Below are 18,891 nucleotides of genomic sequence, written 5' to 3'. Positions count from 1 at the left end.
CAAACCCCTTAGTCTCTGATCTTTACTCACTTATATGTAGTTTTAATAAAACATGAACACTTTGCTCGCTTGCCGCAGAAAAATAACATGCCAAGGTGAAATCTGTCATACATATAATAACCTGTTACTCCACGCTAGGAGAGCTCTACATCTATGTCCAGGATGCAAAGACAAAAGAAAATGAGAAAAATCTAAATGATTGCTAACTTTTGCTTTATAGTCTCAGGTCATCTGGTGTAGCACACTGAGGTATTATAGTAATTAAAACTCAACAGCCACTTCTGCAGAAGGAGATGACACTTTGGGGAAATTGTATTTTTCTCCCCCTCCTCCAACAGTAAACATTTGGCTAAATTAAACCCATTTTTCACTGGCAGGCTAATATAATGAGGGCGATACATGCAAGAAAGAAATTAGCTTGATAAGCGATTACATGTGTGGCCTCAAAAAGGACATGTTATCAGGAGAAGCGAGAACACTGATGGCAACAAAACCCTTGGAGATGCTTGGACTTTATTATAAGGGATTTTTTTAAAGAGTTTCAGAGAGTACAGAGTTAATGAACACAAAAAAGGACAAACAAAGGAAAAAGATCAAAGATTTCAACCTTCCTCCTACAACTACAGGCGAGCCAACTGAAATGACAACTGACGTCACCGATTTGCATCAGCCTCCACAGGTGTATGCTTTCCAGAGGCCATAGCCATACATTCAAACTGCAGGAAAGGTAAAGAGGATTGACAGGTGACGCTGCAGGTACAAAATGTGCTTTGTCAGTGGACAAAAGCCACCTCGGAAAGATGTGCAAGGTGTGACATTTGTTCTAGATAAATACAAGCAAGCTAAGAGCAGTCTACAGCAATAGAAGACTGTCTCCGAGGTCATATTAGACCAAACCGTCTACATATTAACCACCGTCCGATACACATTAACCAAAGAAGTCGGCAAACATATAGTAAAAGTAGACAACGAGCTTACCTGCCCATTTGGCAGTGTGTGGATTCCTCCATAACACAGTAAGCACAGAAATTCCAACTTCATCTGCCAAGAAATTTTGCTGAGGGTAATCTAGGGATACTGCATCCTATAGAGCTCAGACAATAGACGGAGCCAAAACAAAAAACCCCATAGTTCTCTAGTGGCACATAAGAAGTTTATGAATGCTGCAACAAGGATGTTCCCTTTTCAACAGAAGCAGTAGGGTTAGAGAGCAAAAGCTCCAATATAAATGTTCTGAACTCAATCTCACTCAGACACGTGCGCCCACATTCCCTTCCCTACCTGCTTTGTTGCTTTAAGGCCAACCTTGGAACAGACCTGCACAAAAATTCAAGGGAAAAAAAAACAAACTTCTGCATTATTTTCTAGGTGCACTCGAGGTTACAGTCCTGGCTTGAATGCTACGTTTGAAATTCGAGCATTCCCCTTATAAATTGGGAGGCAGTCACTGCAGATTTGAAAAGCTGTGGGGGAAAAATTCACTTAATGCAACGCTGAATGGCAGGTCACACTACAACAAAAGCCCTGAGCCACTCATATGAGGCCTATTTGATCACAGTCCTTCAGAGAGCTATCCGTCTTTGTCTCTCTCTTTTGCCGATATTTGTGTCTCTCCCACTCTGTCTCACTCTCTCACTCAAAGCCAAACTGCACACAGTCGAAGCACTTTGCACAACCTCTGGTGTTGCTGCTACACTTGCGATCACTGCTGCACAGTGTGGCGTGCAGAAGTGTAGGATTATTCCATTAAGTGGATTATTTCAGAACATCTCTGACCTTCAACGGGGTTGTCATTGGCAATGAACCAAAAAGAATGGAGGAGAAATGATGATGGGCACCGACCTCTCTGGAAATTGGCAGGATTGAGTGATAGATAACACAACTGAGCAGTAAACCGGTTGGTACAACATAGTAGATTAGGCTGGAACGAAAAGGTTGAGATGTGGCAGGACTAGAATCAAGTCAGGAAAATAAACCTGTGTAACATCCACTGCAGAAAATCAAGAATCATGCTTCAAGTTAACTTAGATTACTGCAAATGCTAAAATGGCCTTCTCACTGCTTTAATCATTAAATACTTCCAAATGTCAAATTTTATTTAATGCCATCCAGTGACTTATCAGCAATTACAGGAAACAGACAACTAGTCTGTTTCCTGTAACTGCTGATAAGTCACTAGATGTCATCTACCTGATACAGTTAGCTTCTGTTATTTTCTCTTATTTAGCAACTAATGAAGCGAGTGGGAACGGCAGCTAACAAACTAATAAAGACGAAATAATGACATATGTCATTGTGATATGAGAAAGTATATCGTCTTAAAATTTACATATCGTTTTAACATGATCAGTGTTGTCTTACTCTACTCAACAAACTGTTCTTCGTGCTCTAGTAAGGGCCTTTTGATAATTATTATATCCTCTTTACACGATGATTATTTATCAGAAATCAAATATGAATAATACTTTGTCATCCGTACAATACTGTTGCATTTCTGAAGCGCTTTTGAGGAGATTTCTAAATATCAAGATATGAATTGTGTATTGTGACATAAAAATACTACAATATTATTTTAAAGCTATATCATCCACTCCTAGCAGAGTGCATTGCACATTAGGGCAGTAGTGATGAGTGATTACATCATTATCTGTATCCGTATACTTAACTCTTCAACCAACTTAATTATTTGCATCCATATTCGGAATGGGTGGGGCATAAACTAGAAGTGTGTGGTGCTTAAATCAGCCATGGAACAAAATTGGTGATTTAAGCCTGGAATTGATATGAGTAGATCAGAAGTAATTATAATTGTTTATTATGATGGTGTGACATTTGTTTGAGTCTGTACCAAACAAACATGTTTTCTTACTTATTGAAAACAAGATGTCTAGCCCTGCAGCATTACAGTGCTTCATTATAATGCTGTTTCAATGGCCATTTTACCTTTATTAGATGTATTCAGCGTCTTGTATTTCTAATATTTCACTTGTTGCAATTTTCATTATATTTTGAGTAATCATGCAGACGTATTTCTAAATAATGGAAGTTTATACTACTCATAAAATCAGATAAATTAGAAGCCTGCATATAAAACTGATGCTGACCTTGATTTTTTTGGTGACGATTGAGCAAAGGGATTTCATAGTGGCTGGTTCGTAGTTTTATCTTTTCAGGGGGTCAAACTCTGTCAGTCTGTCTACTCTCGTGCACTCAGCGCCTACAGTCATCACAAGTTACATCAGCCTAGAGGAAACAAAAATAATTGACAGATTCTCAAATGGGAAAAAAAGACGTAGCACATACTGTATGCTTGGTCGCCCGAGACAAACTGGGAAACTGGTACAGTACAGACTGACAATATCGGCAAAGAGAGCCGCCTTTCACAGTGCTGTAAACTGAGTCTGGTTCTCTGAGTGATGCAGGCTCGCACTTTTCTCTTGTGCTACACAGGGCGCTTTTTCTCTCCCTTCCTCCTCCACTGCAGAGGCAGCACAAGGCCATGAAAGATTGGAGGCAAAGTGACGTCCTCTGGTTTATCCTCCCTGAAAGCCTTCGCATGCTCTCAGTTCCACATGAGGGATCTGATGAAAGCCGTTTGTCAGTACGCCACTTAATTATCAGCCAGAAGAAGAGCCTCTGATGCTATCCTCTGACAATGGCTCACAGCAGCCTGCTGACTACAGTGCCCACTAACAATGAAGAACTGACTGCAGCTACTAATGGTGACGGGGTAGTGCCAACTGTCCACTTAAGAGTTAGACAAATTAAGTAACGGCACAGAGAGTCTTTTGTGCGCCACTTCACTGTATATTCTTTACTCCATGGGCTTCAGAAGCAAGGAGCAAATTTTACATCTACATACCAAGACTGTAAAATGTGATGTTTGGATGACAAAATGCAAAACAGACGTAGGGAAAACACACTGTATCGAGCTGAGGGAAAACTGAGCCATTTTGACCTTTTAAATTTCCTGCATGTCTACACAAACATTATAGAGTTTATGCTGCTGCTCAATATGCAGGTTACCATCAGAATACAAATAAATAAAACAGTCACATCCACTTCTTAACCCTCTGTCTTTGCACAGCCTTTTGACTGTAGTGCAGACTACAGCTATGCACCAATATTATTTCTGTGCTGAGAGATAAAGAAATATTTTCATTAACTGTGATTTAGTTAAAGAAACTATCATCTGAATAAAATATGAGATTTAAATGTCACACAGAGAGAAATCACCTGGTCGACATGAGCACCACTCTGGATCTGGCTGCTTTAACCTTCTGCCTGGTGATGCCAAGTCTTTTTCAGAAATGACTGGGGTGCAAAAGATGAAGATCAGCCAGATAAAGGGCTTTATTTCCTTAATCGGCTGTGTTCGTGTCATGAAAGTCACTCATAGATTTACAACATTCATCCCCGAGGCTCTTGAATACACTCAGCTTGAAGACTATTACACAAGCTGAGGAAAAAAGTAAGCCATTTACCATCATCTGTATTAATCTGATCTGATGCTTAGCTTTTCATTAGCGAAGTACATTACTGTACATGTCCATGACAAACACAGGGTGATGACTCAGTGTAACCTTGGACTCCCTGTAGTAACCTGTCAGCAGGGAGCAAATCCACAAAGCAGCAGCTCATTTGAAATCACTGCTCTGCACTCGCTAACAAACTCTGAAAAAAGCCAAAGAGAATTTTTTTTTTGTTGTAATATGTATTAGATTTGATTTCCTTCTAAAAAGGGAATCACAGACCCACCGTACAGTCCATTAGCCAAGTTAATGCAGAGCTGCCAGACTTGCTGACCCATTAATAATACATCGCAGTGGTCAAAAGAGGCCAGACACCTCCGTGCACCCCTTCATCCCTCTACACGGCCACATTAATGGACTAATTCAGATGCAATTAACTGGTGGGGAGAGGCTGTGGCCTTGTGGCTGGTGGAGCACAGGCTGAAGGGCTCACAGCCAGGGCTTGGATTATAATCACTGCGAGCACACACATGAACACACACGCTCACAAAACAATTTACATACTGCTAGAAAGGAGCCGACGATTTTCTAGAAACACAGAATGTAGCTTTCGCCCTCGGATCAGAAGAAAGAGGAAATGAATGAATACCATTTAGACTATTCATCATATTTCGCCTTAGAAATAAAATTTTAAGTGGCCCTTGGCTGAAAATGTGTTTTAGTTAAAATTAATAAATACAAAAAATAAGCAACAACCTTTAATTGGAGTTGTGTTTGTGTCTACTTGACACTGTCATTGTAATAGGCATATTATGTATTTGTATGACTGGACCTTTGTAGTATGTTTTGTTTTTGATCATTCAAAATGTTTACTTAAATATTCAGAAAAATCCACAATACATTCAAGGTAACGATGCGTTTTATTTGTTTCTGTCAATGCCGTCATATCTCGTTTATCTACTAACTATAACTTTCAGGGAAACAGGAAACACCAGATGACATGTCAGCTATTGTTCACTATTTTTGGTTGGACCACAATTATTTTCATCTGCAGTGGTGCTTGTATAACAATGAAGAAAAACTCCCCTAATCCCACGCTGCTTCACAGTGTCATCAAACTACATTCTTTTGTCATGTTATCATTTGTGCGTTTAACATAAGAATAATGATTAAAGCCAGTTTAAACACCAGGAATGATTCCTTATGGCAAATCTGCATGAGACGACAAAGTGTAAAATGCTTCTATTGCCCCACTTTAATTTCATAGTATCTTTTTTTATGTTTGTCCATTACATCAAGTTTTGTTCAATAATGTAGCCGTGGAAACGTGCTCTTTGAGAAAGTGACTTTGACAAATGAGCAATTACAGGAGCGATATTCACGTGTCACATCTGTGGCCAGCATGACCCGCGATTAGCCCTACTGATGCCGAATGTGAGATGCGAGAGCCGAGCCTGTCAACACAGGCGCCTGGGAAGGCAGCGCGGCCCATTCTGGCATGTCATCCATCACTGGTTCCACTCGGCTGCCGCAGCTGTGTCACTGTCCCCCTCTCACAGACCGCTGACCCCACTGAGGACGCACCAGCAGGATGATCAAATATCTCTCTGGGATAAGAGACAACCATCCTGCTTCACTGACAAGGCAAATGGACAAAAAACCCTCTTTCCTACATATCCTCTGCCACAATGACATCTTTATCAATAAGCAGCATTTAATAGCAGAGAGCAGCAGCAGAGTCGTGTAAAGACATAGCTACTCGCCTTTATTTCCACGCTCCAAAAAAGCAAGGGTTGTGAAAAGCAGAGTGAAGCCATTAGCTGCGGGAAGCTGACACAGAAGGTGAGGGGGGTTAAATAATTGCCAAGAGAAGAGAGAGGGTGGATTTGAACGAAGATGAAATGGAATGACGTATACCCAAGATAATTACTTGCTATGCAGATTTTATCAACATGGCAATCATCAGGGCCACGCTAGTCCTTTTAAAAATTTCTGTCAGATGTGAATGACCTACAGTCTGGATGTAAGGCAGCATGGCCAAGCTCCCAGTTGCTCTAAGTGGACACTCAGTACACGGCTTACCTCAGTCAAGCTACAGACCTCTGACCCTATCAGCAGTCGCAGGTTGCTGTAGACATTTCTAAAAGATCCTTCCCCAGCCTCTGCTAATTAGTCCTGCAGCCTCTTTTCCTTTCATTTCCAAAAGGGAAACGCTGCTTGTACAGCACAGCGCTGGCAGATAAATTAGCTGCACGCTTCACAGGAGGCAACCGTTCTTCAGGGAGAGCAGGCTACCTTAATTATGAATATTATTAATTACATTTTTAAAAAAGACCAAGAGAAATAAATAAAAAAATATCAATCAATCAAAGTCACACTGAAAGATATTTGTTAAGATTAAATCACACCTTGTTTATTTTAAACAGTTGTGAAAATTGTATCTTATATATGGACGGAGCCAGCTGCAGCAGTAGCGGGTCTAGCCCAGCTTAGATGAATTTAACAGGGCAGATTCAGTGTTAAAGGCGGATTCAGAGGACTGCGCTCTATTTATAGCATGCAGAATTCATCAGCATACCCCTCTCCTTTCTCTGCCTCCTTGTCAGGGGAAAAAATCAGTGAACATACAAGAGGCTATGTTAAAAGGCACCATCTGTGATCGCAATGTAAACAAAGGTAGCCTGATATTCAGACTGAACAGCCATTACGGTACTACTCCGTTATTCAGTCTGACATTGCCTTCTTATTAGCAGTTTCCTGGAGGGGAGGATTTGATTTTACCCTAACCAATCACTGAACTACAGTAATGCATCCAGATGCTCTGACCGTGCACGGCTGCATACATTTAGCACAAGTTAAGCAAATTAACGGAGAAGAGCAGTTTATATTGAAAACACAAATTAAAATATCATACATGGTGATATGTCCAGGTACAGGAAAATAACAAACAAAATAAGAGTTCACTGAGGGCATTGTTTTCTTGTTTAAGCACACCGGAAGGATATCACTGGGATATAGTGTACATGTACATAACATGGGCGGTTATCAAAGAAAGTGTTCATTATCTTCCGCCAAATAGCTGAAGCAGTAAAGATTTATTGACGAGCGTGCCTGCTCAACCCAGCCTATGTGTACTGTAGTCTTTTAGCAGCATAAGGAGGTCTTGCTTACATTTACAAAACTAATTGGCCAACTAATTATAACCATCGCCAATTTCACTTTATATTTATACTGTGGTTACTTGCAGTTTACTATGTCACAGCATTTATTTGGAATGGCATTTTAGCTGTTAACCTGAATCATTTTCAAATTGTCCCCTTTTTTAAGAACAAACCCAAAGGATCTGATGACTGTTGTTTCTCCAGTAGGGGAAAGCTGTTTCAGAGTAACGGAGCAGAGCTTTTTCTAATCACTTTCATATAAAGAGGCTAACAATAGATGACAAGAAATCTAAGCTATTATTTCTTTCTGATGCTGTTTAATGTGTGTAAGCTCAAGAGTAAAACAGAACACAATTTTACAATTATAATCAGTCAAGGAAAAATTTTTTTCACCCTAACAACACACAGTATTCAAAAAAAGGATGAACACTTCCCTGATTCCTAATAAGACAATCCATGATGGGCTGGCATAATTCACAGGCATTCACAGTAATATTAAGCTCTTACTGTACAACACATTACGCAAAGCTGACAGCCAACCAAGCAGAAAAATGATAGAGGGCAGAAGGCCGATCGCTGGGAAAACTAAGTTAAAATACAGGGAAAGCAAAGTGCTATTTTTGTCTAAATCTTTCTAGCCACGGAAGTAAAGAGTTTCTGAGCAGCTCCCTATGGCCCTTCATCTTCTCCTCTGAAAAATCTAAGGACTAGCTAATGATTTTTCCAGTTAGGATTCGTTCTGAAATGCGCTTCAAATTCCTTGCAGTTCATAACTTTAACTGTGAGACTGGGGTTACTTTTCTTGCCCATCTGCACTTCAAGCTATGGATCTATGACACAGCAATGGCACGGCCTGCTGGAGGTGATGATCTCAGTCACCACATAAATGGACAGCTCTGGAAAAAAACATAGAATTACAGATCCTGACCCTGTCCCTAGTTATTTAAGAGTCTTACAGGTCCCACTGATGCCAGTCAGCGTAATACTTTCATCTACTCATATCCAACCCACTATTCTGCAAAGAAAAGAAAAGCCAAGCCTTGGTCCCAGATTATCAGAGTTTTGATTATAAAACAGGTCAAGGTGTTGCAAAAATACCACATAGCAAAAATCATTCAATCCACTAAGAGACATCTGTCTTAAGAAATTGAGGACTTGTGATGTTATTGGCCTCATCCATGCTCACAGTAAACTGTGGTTGCAAAACCCCAGCAGAATTGATACAAAAAAAGCAATCGGTGGTTCCTACTCAGGTCTGTGAGAGCTGACCAGTGAGAGCAGACTGGGCAGACGGGTGCTAAAACAGAGAGTTCCAATAGAATAGAATAGGTGAATCGAAGTGCTGCAGCAAAAGACAATATAAGAGACACTGTGTTTTTTTGATTTTTTTCAAGTAGACACCCAGACAAAAAATAAAAATAAAAAATAAGCCTAGAAATAAGCACAATATTGGATCTTTAACGAGCTAGTGGACATGAGGAAAGTTAGCAACCCAGCAGACCCAACTATGCTGACAGATCTGCAGTCTTGGCCTTTCATATTCCTCCATAATTACCAACTGAAGAACAAGCCTCAACAATACAGACTGACTAACAGTTTTTTCAAAGGCCTGAGGCTGTGACTAAGAATGTGTGCAGGGATCAACAGCCCATCATTGTCCACTGTTATTAGCATTATAAATGATTCTTAGGAGGTGGAAAAGAAAATGTGGGGACACAAGTGGTGTCTCCCAGCCAGTGAGTCAGGCATTGACTTCAACATAAGTCATTATCACAGAGGAGGAAGTTCACTGAATCAATTGATGGTAATGGTCAACCGATTTTACAACCAACTGCTATATCACAACTCTCTGAACAAGAAGAGTAGATGGGAGGGATCTGTTACGGGTTAATGACTGTTTAAAATGATAACAGAAGTCATATATATAGGGGATGAACTGTGAGGCTAAGACTGTCAAAAAGACAGCTACAGTTTCAAGTAAAACTGAAGCCAACATTTCTACACAGGCCTGCAGGCCACAAGAGGAAGAGATAGAAGCCTCGGGCCTTTTATGTTCTGCACTGCAGTCAGCACTTCACTCAGTGGAGTGTGGGGACAGCAGCTCCTGCCAAAATGTATCCGTGCCAAGGCCTGCCAGCCTGCTCTCCCCGCCCACTCTAAGGGCCAGAGCGTGAGCGGTGGGGCGCCGGTAGGCGGGTGCAAGGTGAGGCTGGTGGGCGTGTGGCCAGGCTGGAGCTTCCTGACACGGGAACCCGCCTCACAGCAGGATCAAACTGGCTGCCGAGTGAATCACTACCCCTCCCACCACCTGACAAAGTCAGCACCGGGCCAGCATGCAGCCACTTCTGCTGTCTCTACAATTAAAGAGGAATCCAGGATGAGACAGAAGTGCTAAAAATCCCCTCATTGGACGGTATCACAGCCAAGGTTCATATGACATTGGACTGAAAAAGAGAAATTTATGAACTTTTTGAAAAGGGTTATTATTTGGGATTTGGTGTTGATGCTTCCGTTACAAAAGGAAGAAAGTGCTCTAAATATGTATCAGTGCTGCTGAAAAATTCAGTATGAGCAAAGTGCTTAAAATTTAAATGCTTGCTTTACGGTGTAATGATGATACAGGCTAAGGAAGCAGATGAAGGTATCAGAGAGTCTAGCACCGAAGCAATTTTACACTTTCAGATTTCAGGCCCTGCAAACCTAAGCTTGAGGTGTGAGATAGGGGCAGGAAGCACAAATTCTCATACCTGACCAATCTTATTCAAATAAGCAACAGGAGCAGGGATTTTCTGAGCTGTGGCTAGTCACCAGTCAGAAGCAGGAACATTATCTCCAGAGTAAATAATGTCCTGGAGGACCAGTAGCTACCCAAATCGCTTCTTAAAAAATAGAAAACTGCTCCAGGCTGCCATTATTAAGCCTCAGATCCAATGGGAAGTTGAACCTTTGATCTGTTTAGGGTACTGTGTATTTGCATTTTATAATGAGATCAAAGCAAGGTCCAGGGCCCATGCAGAAGGCAGCTCTGTGCCCCATCCCTGCACAGTGGACGATTTACAGACCAAAGCTATACTTCCCTGTTAACAAGATCATGTGAGAGCTATGGACCAGAGTGAAAATGCAGCGGGAGACTCGATATTTGTTAGGCAATCAACATCAGCCTACATTCTCTTCCAGCTAATTTTCTCTCCTCTACACAGGTGTGGAAGAGATGAAAAAAATAAAATAAAATAAAATCATGCCAGTAGCAACAATCTCCTCAACAGCTAAAGTTCAAGAGCAAACATTTCAAGCATTTCTAAACTGGTTGAGAATTGCTCCAGATTTTCTTTGGCATTCTTCACCTGGAAGAAATGCAGAGGGGAATTTACACACTTTGCCTGAAGTGAGCCTACAAGGAGCCGGGAGAAGGTTTGAGATGAGTGTGGAGGTCAACATTTGAGAGTGTATGTGGAGTCTCTATTCAATACTGTTCCTGACCAGTTTTTTTTTAAAACAGAAAATATACCAGAAAAGAAAAATCGCACACACTGTCACTCCGCAGAGTCTCACATTTCTAACAGCCTGACAAAGACTGCAATCAGTTAAGACATCCGTGCAGAATCAATTAGCAAGTCTGTTTGCTTAAATTAGCCAATCCAGTATGAAGGCATTATTTCAAAAACACCTGAGAGCTTAAATGTCGATGTTAATTTGATTTCAGTACATTTATTTGCAAATTATCAATTATCAGTAAAATGAATTATTTGAAATTATGACAGACAAAATATAAAATGTGGCTTGGCATTTTAAAATCAAAGTTTCAAACACGTAATTATTCATTTAGAGTAAGAATATTATCTTAAGACGTCCACTTGGTGTTGTCATTTAATGTTTTAAACAAATAATTTAGACACAGGTCAATACTTAACACCATCTCTCCACTAAACAGTGATTCAAAAAAAAGGCCAATATACAATTGACAAGCAATACTTATTGAAACCTCAATAAAATCTTAACCTCTATGGTTTGCTCTCGAGTTGTCTACCAGACTGGCCATCATGATTTGCAGGTAGAGGTTGACAAGGGGAATACCCCCTCCCCTGAAGCTGTCGTCTTGAACTGTCTTGAAGCCACACGTCTGCAAATCATTTATGCACCAATTGCCCCACTGTTGTAGCGAAAGTGAGAGAACGCTGATTTGCCATTCATGACACGCGACTCTGCATCCGTGAAGAGAATGAGCAGATTCGAGAAGTTGTGACACCAGATTTCAGACCTATGTTCATCCCCTAATCCGTTAAATCCATCACTTATCATACAAATAATCCACATTTTTATTTCAATAAAGTTCCAACATGCATGCTTTTATGTATTCTTCAATACCAAATCTATTCAAAGTATTCAAACTCAAAAGTATTCTTTGTGAAGTGCCCATGACAGGAAAAGAGACCTGACTGCTTCAATTTACCTTACAATCTCAGAGGAGTCATCTCAGGCAAATTACATTGCTCTTGGTGGCTTTAAAATAGGCAATATATATTAACTTTGACCAAGAGATCACTGAAAAATCAGGAACACAGGAAACAGTATACTGCAGTACTCAAACATGCCTCTACTTTACTTGAAATTATGTGTTTAGGAATCATAGTATGCAAAATAATGTCCTGAAGGAAACTGGCATCACTTCAGAAATCCATGCATATGACATACAATGAACAGAAGGACGCAGAAGCTGCAGTGTACATGCTGAATCTTACAAAAGACTGCTGAGACAAACCTGCAAAATATGAATACCTCAGAGAGCTGGAGAAAGTGTTAAGAAAAGCACCATCTAATGGCTTGCTCATAGATGCCAAGCACACATTCTGCACTCTCGAAGGCAGCGCTCATATTTTTTGACCTTGATGAATTATCTGTTTTTATTGACAACACTTATTGATATTTCTTAAAAGCGCAGGCTAATGGAGTTCTATTGAGATGACTAAATGAGTTGCTGGTGCCCAGATTAGCCTGGTCTCATCTCGCCGGCACAGCTTGCATTATCATACAGAACAGACGCATGCGTGTGCTGAGTCCCAAATTCCTGCGACTGACATCTCCAGGGGAACAGAGGAGCGATGACTACATCCGACCTACATTCACCCCACCCAGGCATGCTTGCTTCCAACTAATTACACACACAAACATGCATTACTCTGTCACACTATAGGTGGATTCATATCATATCAATAGTCACAGTGCAGGGAAACATTACTACTGCATGGATATTACAGAATTATACAATTTCAATTAGGTGTACATGCTACTTTTCCAAAGATGCTTCTCTGAGGGATTTAAAGCCCCCCAAAAAAGCAAAGCTCCTGATGATTGGGAGAGAGAAACTTTTCCCTGGCTTTAGCACAAGCTTAGATGAAAATATGATTTGTGTGATGGGTTGTGAAAATTCTCCAAGCACAAAAACATTAGGAACAAACCTAGGGCTACTGGAGCTTGTTCAAATGCCCCAGGCATGGAAACAGTATTATTGGACTTCATTCACTGTCTTATGTAATGAGACGGTTTTTTACATACAGGTTTATACAAATTATTTCAGTTGTTTAGATTCTCAGAAAAAAACTATGGCAGGGAAAACACCCTTTTAACAAGAACTGAGAGAGAGACTGTGACGCAGGCTCTAGCCTATGAGCGCATCTTCAAACCGCTTTTTCACTGTTTCCTGTGCAGTACAGCATCCTGGTTAGAGTGATGTGGTTTTTCACACTTTTAAATGTGACGGTATTTCTACAGTTACAGCCCACATGTAGGCCATAATCTGTTGATCTGTGCAATCTTTTACTAAACCAGAAAGTACTTGAAGAGCGTCAAACTCCACAAACGCTGACTAATTCGCTAACTTGCCCTTACAGCCAAGACATCATTTCAGTTACGTCAACAGATTTGCATTACACCTGACGCTGAATAGAAACTCTTTCCATCTCAACACTATATATTTATAGTTATAGTTCGTCTCCGTGGATACCAAACAACAGTCCTGTGATGGTGGAAATCATAAAAATCTGTAATCAATTGTTCCTTGATCCAAGGCCTGTCGGTCCATTGAATTTCATGTACTCTAAAAGAAACATAAGAGCCTTGACAGAGGTAATTAATGGGTAAACACGTTGAATAATACTGTGCATTATGTACTCAGGACTCACTGGAAAGTAGTATTGATACTGAGAGGATTATACTGGTGAAATAAAGTGCCATGAATTTAATGCACATAAACCTTAGCAATAATGCTTTCTGCAACCGCTTTTCACAACTGTACTCTTGTAAAATCACATTAATAATTAATTAATAGTTTGCAGTGAACTTAAGCTTACAACCCTGTAAAAACATCAGTTTTGCTTTATGGGGTATTTGTCAATCTAAAGAAAAGACCTTTCATGATCTCACACTTCTTAAACTGCATACTTACTTCCAATATTGGAAATTTGCCTTGGTCAGTTAATCCCAAAGAGGATTGAATCCAATCGCTGGTTTGCAACTAAAAAGGTTGTAGAAAAATCTTTAAAATACAGAACAGCAGCTGCATTTTTGCAAGGGTTTCAAAACAGTTCCTATGATATATATTGTGAAGTTTTTAAACAATTCTAATAAAGACCTGCTTTCTATTAGTATTTCATGACATTTCCAAGTCATGAATGCCAATTATTATTTTTAAGCATTACAACAAGGTTTGAATTACATAAGCATGTCCCACAGTGTTTCATGGCCATGGAAATCCTGAAATTAGCACCTGATTTCAGGAAAAAGCCATACTTGACAGTAAAAGAACTAAAGGCAATGAGCAGACAGCCACACACATTGGCCAAGCTTTGGTGAATTGATATCACGTGGTCCCTCCTGCTGTATCTACAGTGGGACTGTAACTCAGTGGGTAGCGCAAAGCTTGTACCCTGCCAGCAGCACCAGTTTGATTCCCACTGTGGCCACCCACTCTAAATGTATAAAAAGTGTAAAGTGTTGACTAAATGTTGTGTCTTATCTACAGTTATTTTAGTTGGGCTGGTCAGTCACACCCTCATATTTCCAAGCAATAAAATCTGTGGATGTGCATAAAACTTCACTAAGTCCACTTCAACCCACCTAAATGATGATTACTCCAAGTTGCTTTCTCAACACAAAGGAATATAAAAGCATCTTAGTGGATACGGACTAAGCAATAAGTGCCAGATTTGTTAACAATCTTAACACAACAACAAAGAAATTGGAAAGATCTGCTGCAACCTTGTGCCCATGTCTGGAGAGACAGATCGTTAATGTGAAATGAATGGTTAAATTCAATGCCAAAGCAGGTAGGCGGTATACAAAATACAGAGCTGACCTCAGTGCTGAATGAAAATTGCTTTAACTCAACGCAGGAATACATGCAGACTAAAAGCACGTGTGCTGCTATGTTTCTGACAACTAAATACGAGATGATGAAGGTAAAGGAGGAAACAAAGGTTGCTATATTAAACAATTCATTTCCTTACAAAAGGCATGCCACAAAAGCTAAAATCAATCCATTTACAATAACACATGCCTTCTCATCTCCCCCTACACACACACACACACATACATGCACGTGCACACACACACGCTTTTGCCTGTGCACACGCCAGATCTTGTCGCCCCAGGAAATGGGCTTCATACATCTTGTCTGACTGCAATAAAGCAGTGCCTAAGATTCTATTTCCAATAAACGTCGACTGATTGGAAAACTCATTCTAATATCAATTTCCATCTGGGCCCTTTAAAAGGCAATCAGCATAGCTTCATCTCAGTATATCATGGGCTCCTTGAGATGATGACACAGCACTGGCTCTCTCCTTCTGCATAATGGCCTTCTCCTATCAAGGCATCTGCAATGAATAATACCACCCATGAATGGGCTATTTAGTGTGTGTTCGCACAGATAGGGGCCACTTCTCTGAATATTAATCCAGGGTTTTACACTTCATATGGTTCTCTCAGGGCTGCACCATTTTTCACAGGCACTTCGTGTGATTTGGCACACTCGTAGTTTCTCTCTAAGTGACAATGGTGATTACCAATGGCATCTCACTTTGTTTAAGATACCCTAACCACAAAACAATGATTTAAGTCAAGGCATATCAATTTCACCTCTTCTACAACTGCTATCCACATCTTACGACAAAACCTAAGGTCGAGGAAGAATTTCCATTTGTGTATAAAATGATGCAAGCAACAGTATAACCCTGCCATTGCAACAACCAAAAGGACATCCAGTTTTAGTTTTCAAAAGCACTGAAATTATGTGTCACATTTGGTTTGACATAAAATCAGAGTTAAAGTCAGACGTCCCACTTGGACATTGGTACAACTCTGTCATCATCGTGATGGCAATAAACTTTGAGCCTGCTGCATCAGCCTAAAATAAAGGCCAGATGTGTCTTTCTCTCACCTTCCAGCCACTGCCCGCCTCCCTGTAGTAGGGAAAGTTATCACAGATCCACTGGTAGATCTCACTCAGTGTCATCTTCTTCTTTGGCGAGCTGTTGATGGCAAACGTGATGAGGCTGGCGTAGCTGTAGGGTGGCTTGCCGTCCTTGTGCTGCTGCACCTCCTCCTGGTCCAGTGTGGTGTTAGGATCCAGCAGGGTACTCTTCTTGCCCATGCCTGGCCCGTGGGCATTCTGGGCGTCCGCCTTGCGGATGGCTGCCTGCATGGTCAGCTGAGGAAGCCAGTCCATGGAGGTCAGGCTGCTCTCCAGCTCCGACGTCATGGTGACGGCAGGCTGGGCAGGAGGGGGGTGGGGAAAAGGTGGAGGTGAAATTGGGGGTGGTTTCTTGTTGGCGCTTGGTGGCTGATGGAGTGCAGACCAGGAGTGGAATAACAAATGGAGATGACGGACAGGTTGAAGATGAAGCCTCCCTCAGCTCAAGACATCAGCATATCGGCTTCTGTAGGTCAACTCTGGAGAAACAGAAAAACAGACATACCTTTATTAGTCTAAGAGGGAACTAAACATTGGAGACAAAAGATATGCATATGAGCAATACTGCAGACAACGAATAGAAATGTAAGCGAGGAAGCAACTCTGAACCATCTGCCCAACATCAAAAACCAAGTGTCTCTGTAAAGTATGCTTATATTCACTGTGCAGCAGATCACAAGCCCACCGCTTTCTCCACCACTTGCTGCTCTCAAAGCTGACTCATAGCTGGGACTCCATCTGCACAGAGAGAGAGTAAATGCCAGGCAATTGTTTTCACAACTGCCAGCCAAATGGGGAAATGGCTCAGGAGGAATTCCGACTCTCTTGAGGGTAGTAAACCCCCTCTCCTTTTCTTCCCTGCCTGCCAGCTCGCCTGCCTTCTCCTCTTCCTCCCCCAAACGGAGCCTCTGCCGTAAACAAGCCAACCAGTGTCGTCTTGCAAACCCTCCTCTGCCCTGTGCGTGTCGGCCGTGCTGTGCAGAGAGTGCAGCCTGCAACAGCCTGTCTCTCTGTCCCTCTTGGCACACTGCCCTGCCGGTCTTAAAATAGAGGGGCAGAGTAGAAAGGCCTAAAGTTACAAAGGTAGGTGAACTGGGGCATCTGGGGTAAAAAAAAAAAAAGTACAAAAAAACGAGCACGATGACACGGCAATCTGGCGGGGGGGGGCAGAACGGGCAGGAGAACGAGATATCCTCAACAAGTTGTGGGATTTTTCTCTTGATTAAGCATGCACGTACAAGTGTGTTTTTGTGTGTGCGAGCATGTGTAAGTCTGAGTGTGCACTCAGATCAGATCAAATACCCTATCTTTCAAACGTGCAGTGTGAAATAATACTAAATGATTACCATTTATCCCATTTTTTAAAACTCTGGCTCAGACACATTCCAAATTGTGTTCGTTTCATGATCATAATCTTTGTCTTTATCAAAACATGGTACTTTCTAACAGGTTTGTAGTAATTTAAATGAACCAATCCATTAGCAGATAGTTTGCAAATCCCATCTTTGATTTGCAAATATCTTTCTTGGAAAAATGGTGGTGAAGAATTTAAAAATAAAAAGTTTTTTGGGCCATAGCTGGTGGTTCAGGATGCAGCAGGAATATAAGAAATTCCTAAATTGGGCAAACTACTTTGGTGGTTGTAAGTCACAAGCAGTTTGTGGTTGTCCCTTTCAATTGATCTCTCACAGCGGGGGTTAGCTAGTGGCCAGCAGCCAATTCAATATCTGCTAGCAGTGTAGACGGGCATAGCCAGATGATGAAGGCATTTTTCAAACATCTAAACAGAATTCTGGGACGAGAAGCTAAAACCAGCTGGGGGAAGATCATTAATGTGGAGTGGAGCATCGGTCTTAAATCTTCTCTTGTAATCAATGTTAGGCTTCATTTGACACTGTAAAAGTTTTCTGAGTAAAATTTCTTTCAGAGTTCCTGTCTTTTCTTTTTTTTAAATTGATACCCAAAACTAGATCTTTTGAGGATCAAAAACAATCCCTTTGAGGCTTAAGAGATGGCTGTGACGGAGAGCAGCTGCTGCGGTCACCTTAAATTTATGTCAGTAATACCCCCACTGGTCAAAAAATTCCACTTTAGCCTGCTAAGATCAGGCTTTTGTGTGCAGCGTAAACTCAGCATTTACACCCGGATCATCTGACTCTGCAGCAGACACAGGTTTTAATTGTCCTGGCTCGGCTCTGATCTAAACACAAGACCCAGGTTGACGTGCCAAATTTCACCACGCAAAGTGATGGCGCATTATCAACATTCAGCGGTGACGCGCAAATAAGGAAGGAATCTGGGATGCAGTCTATGAATGACATTTTCTTACTGGACACAGTGTTGGAGGCACAGCCCCATTCACTCCTATGAAAGCTGTTCAGTGATGTTTTGAGCCCAAAAAAGATTGACTTGCCAGGGTATAAAAATACCCGGATCACCAACCAAAAAAAGGCTCAAATTATGATAGTGAAACAAGCCATTTTGAGGGGGTTGTGACACTCAAAATAATTCATCCACAGTTTTGGGTCTATTGGTGTTTTCTGTTACAACTGTTTTTGGCGCATTCATGGCATGTGGCATGAAACATGAAATCAGTGACGTACAGCGTGGTGCTTTAGCTTACTGCTGCCTTGCCTGTGGTAAGTGGGAATGGGGTCAACAGGTGATTTTTAGTGGGTGTACCTGCGCTTGTATTTTTTGTATTGTATTGTATTGTATTGTATTTTTTACGGATGATTTGATACTTTATTCCTTTCTGCAACTGTGTTGCATTTAAAATCCATTTTAATTG

At 41.1% G+C, this 18,891-nt stretch overlaps 1 protein-coding gene across 1 annotated transcript in view; it reads right to left on the bottom strand.

The window, feature by feature from the left end:
• The window catches only part of foxj3 (forkhead box J3), a 79,797-nt gene that overhangs the window by 29,286 nt on the left and 31,620 nt on the right, over positions 1 to 18,891 (bottom strand). The window contains exon 2 of the mRNA XM_037101157.1: positions 16,068 to 16,579. Within this exon, the coding sequence (XP_036957052.1) occupies positions 16,068 to 16,388 (321 nt within the window). The 5' untranslated portion in view covers positions 16,389 to 16,579. The remainder of the gene's footprint in view (positions 1 to 16,067; positions 16,580 to 18,891) is intronic.

The sequence above is a fragment of the Acanthopagrus latus genome, chromosome 6 (genome assembly GCF_904848185.1).
Source record: "Acanthopagrus latus isolate v.2019 chromosome 6, fAcaLat1.1, whole genome shotgun sequence".
NCBI lineage: Eukaryota > Metazoa > Chordata > Actinopteri > Spariformes > Sparidae > Acanthopagrus > Acanthopagrus latus.
The sequence above is the reverse complement of the archived record's forward strand: the minus strand, read 5'-3'. Positions and strand labels throughout refer to the sequence as shown.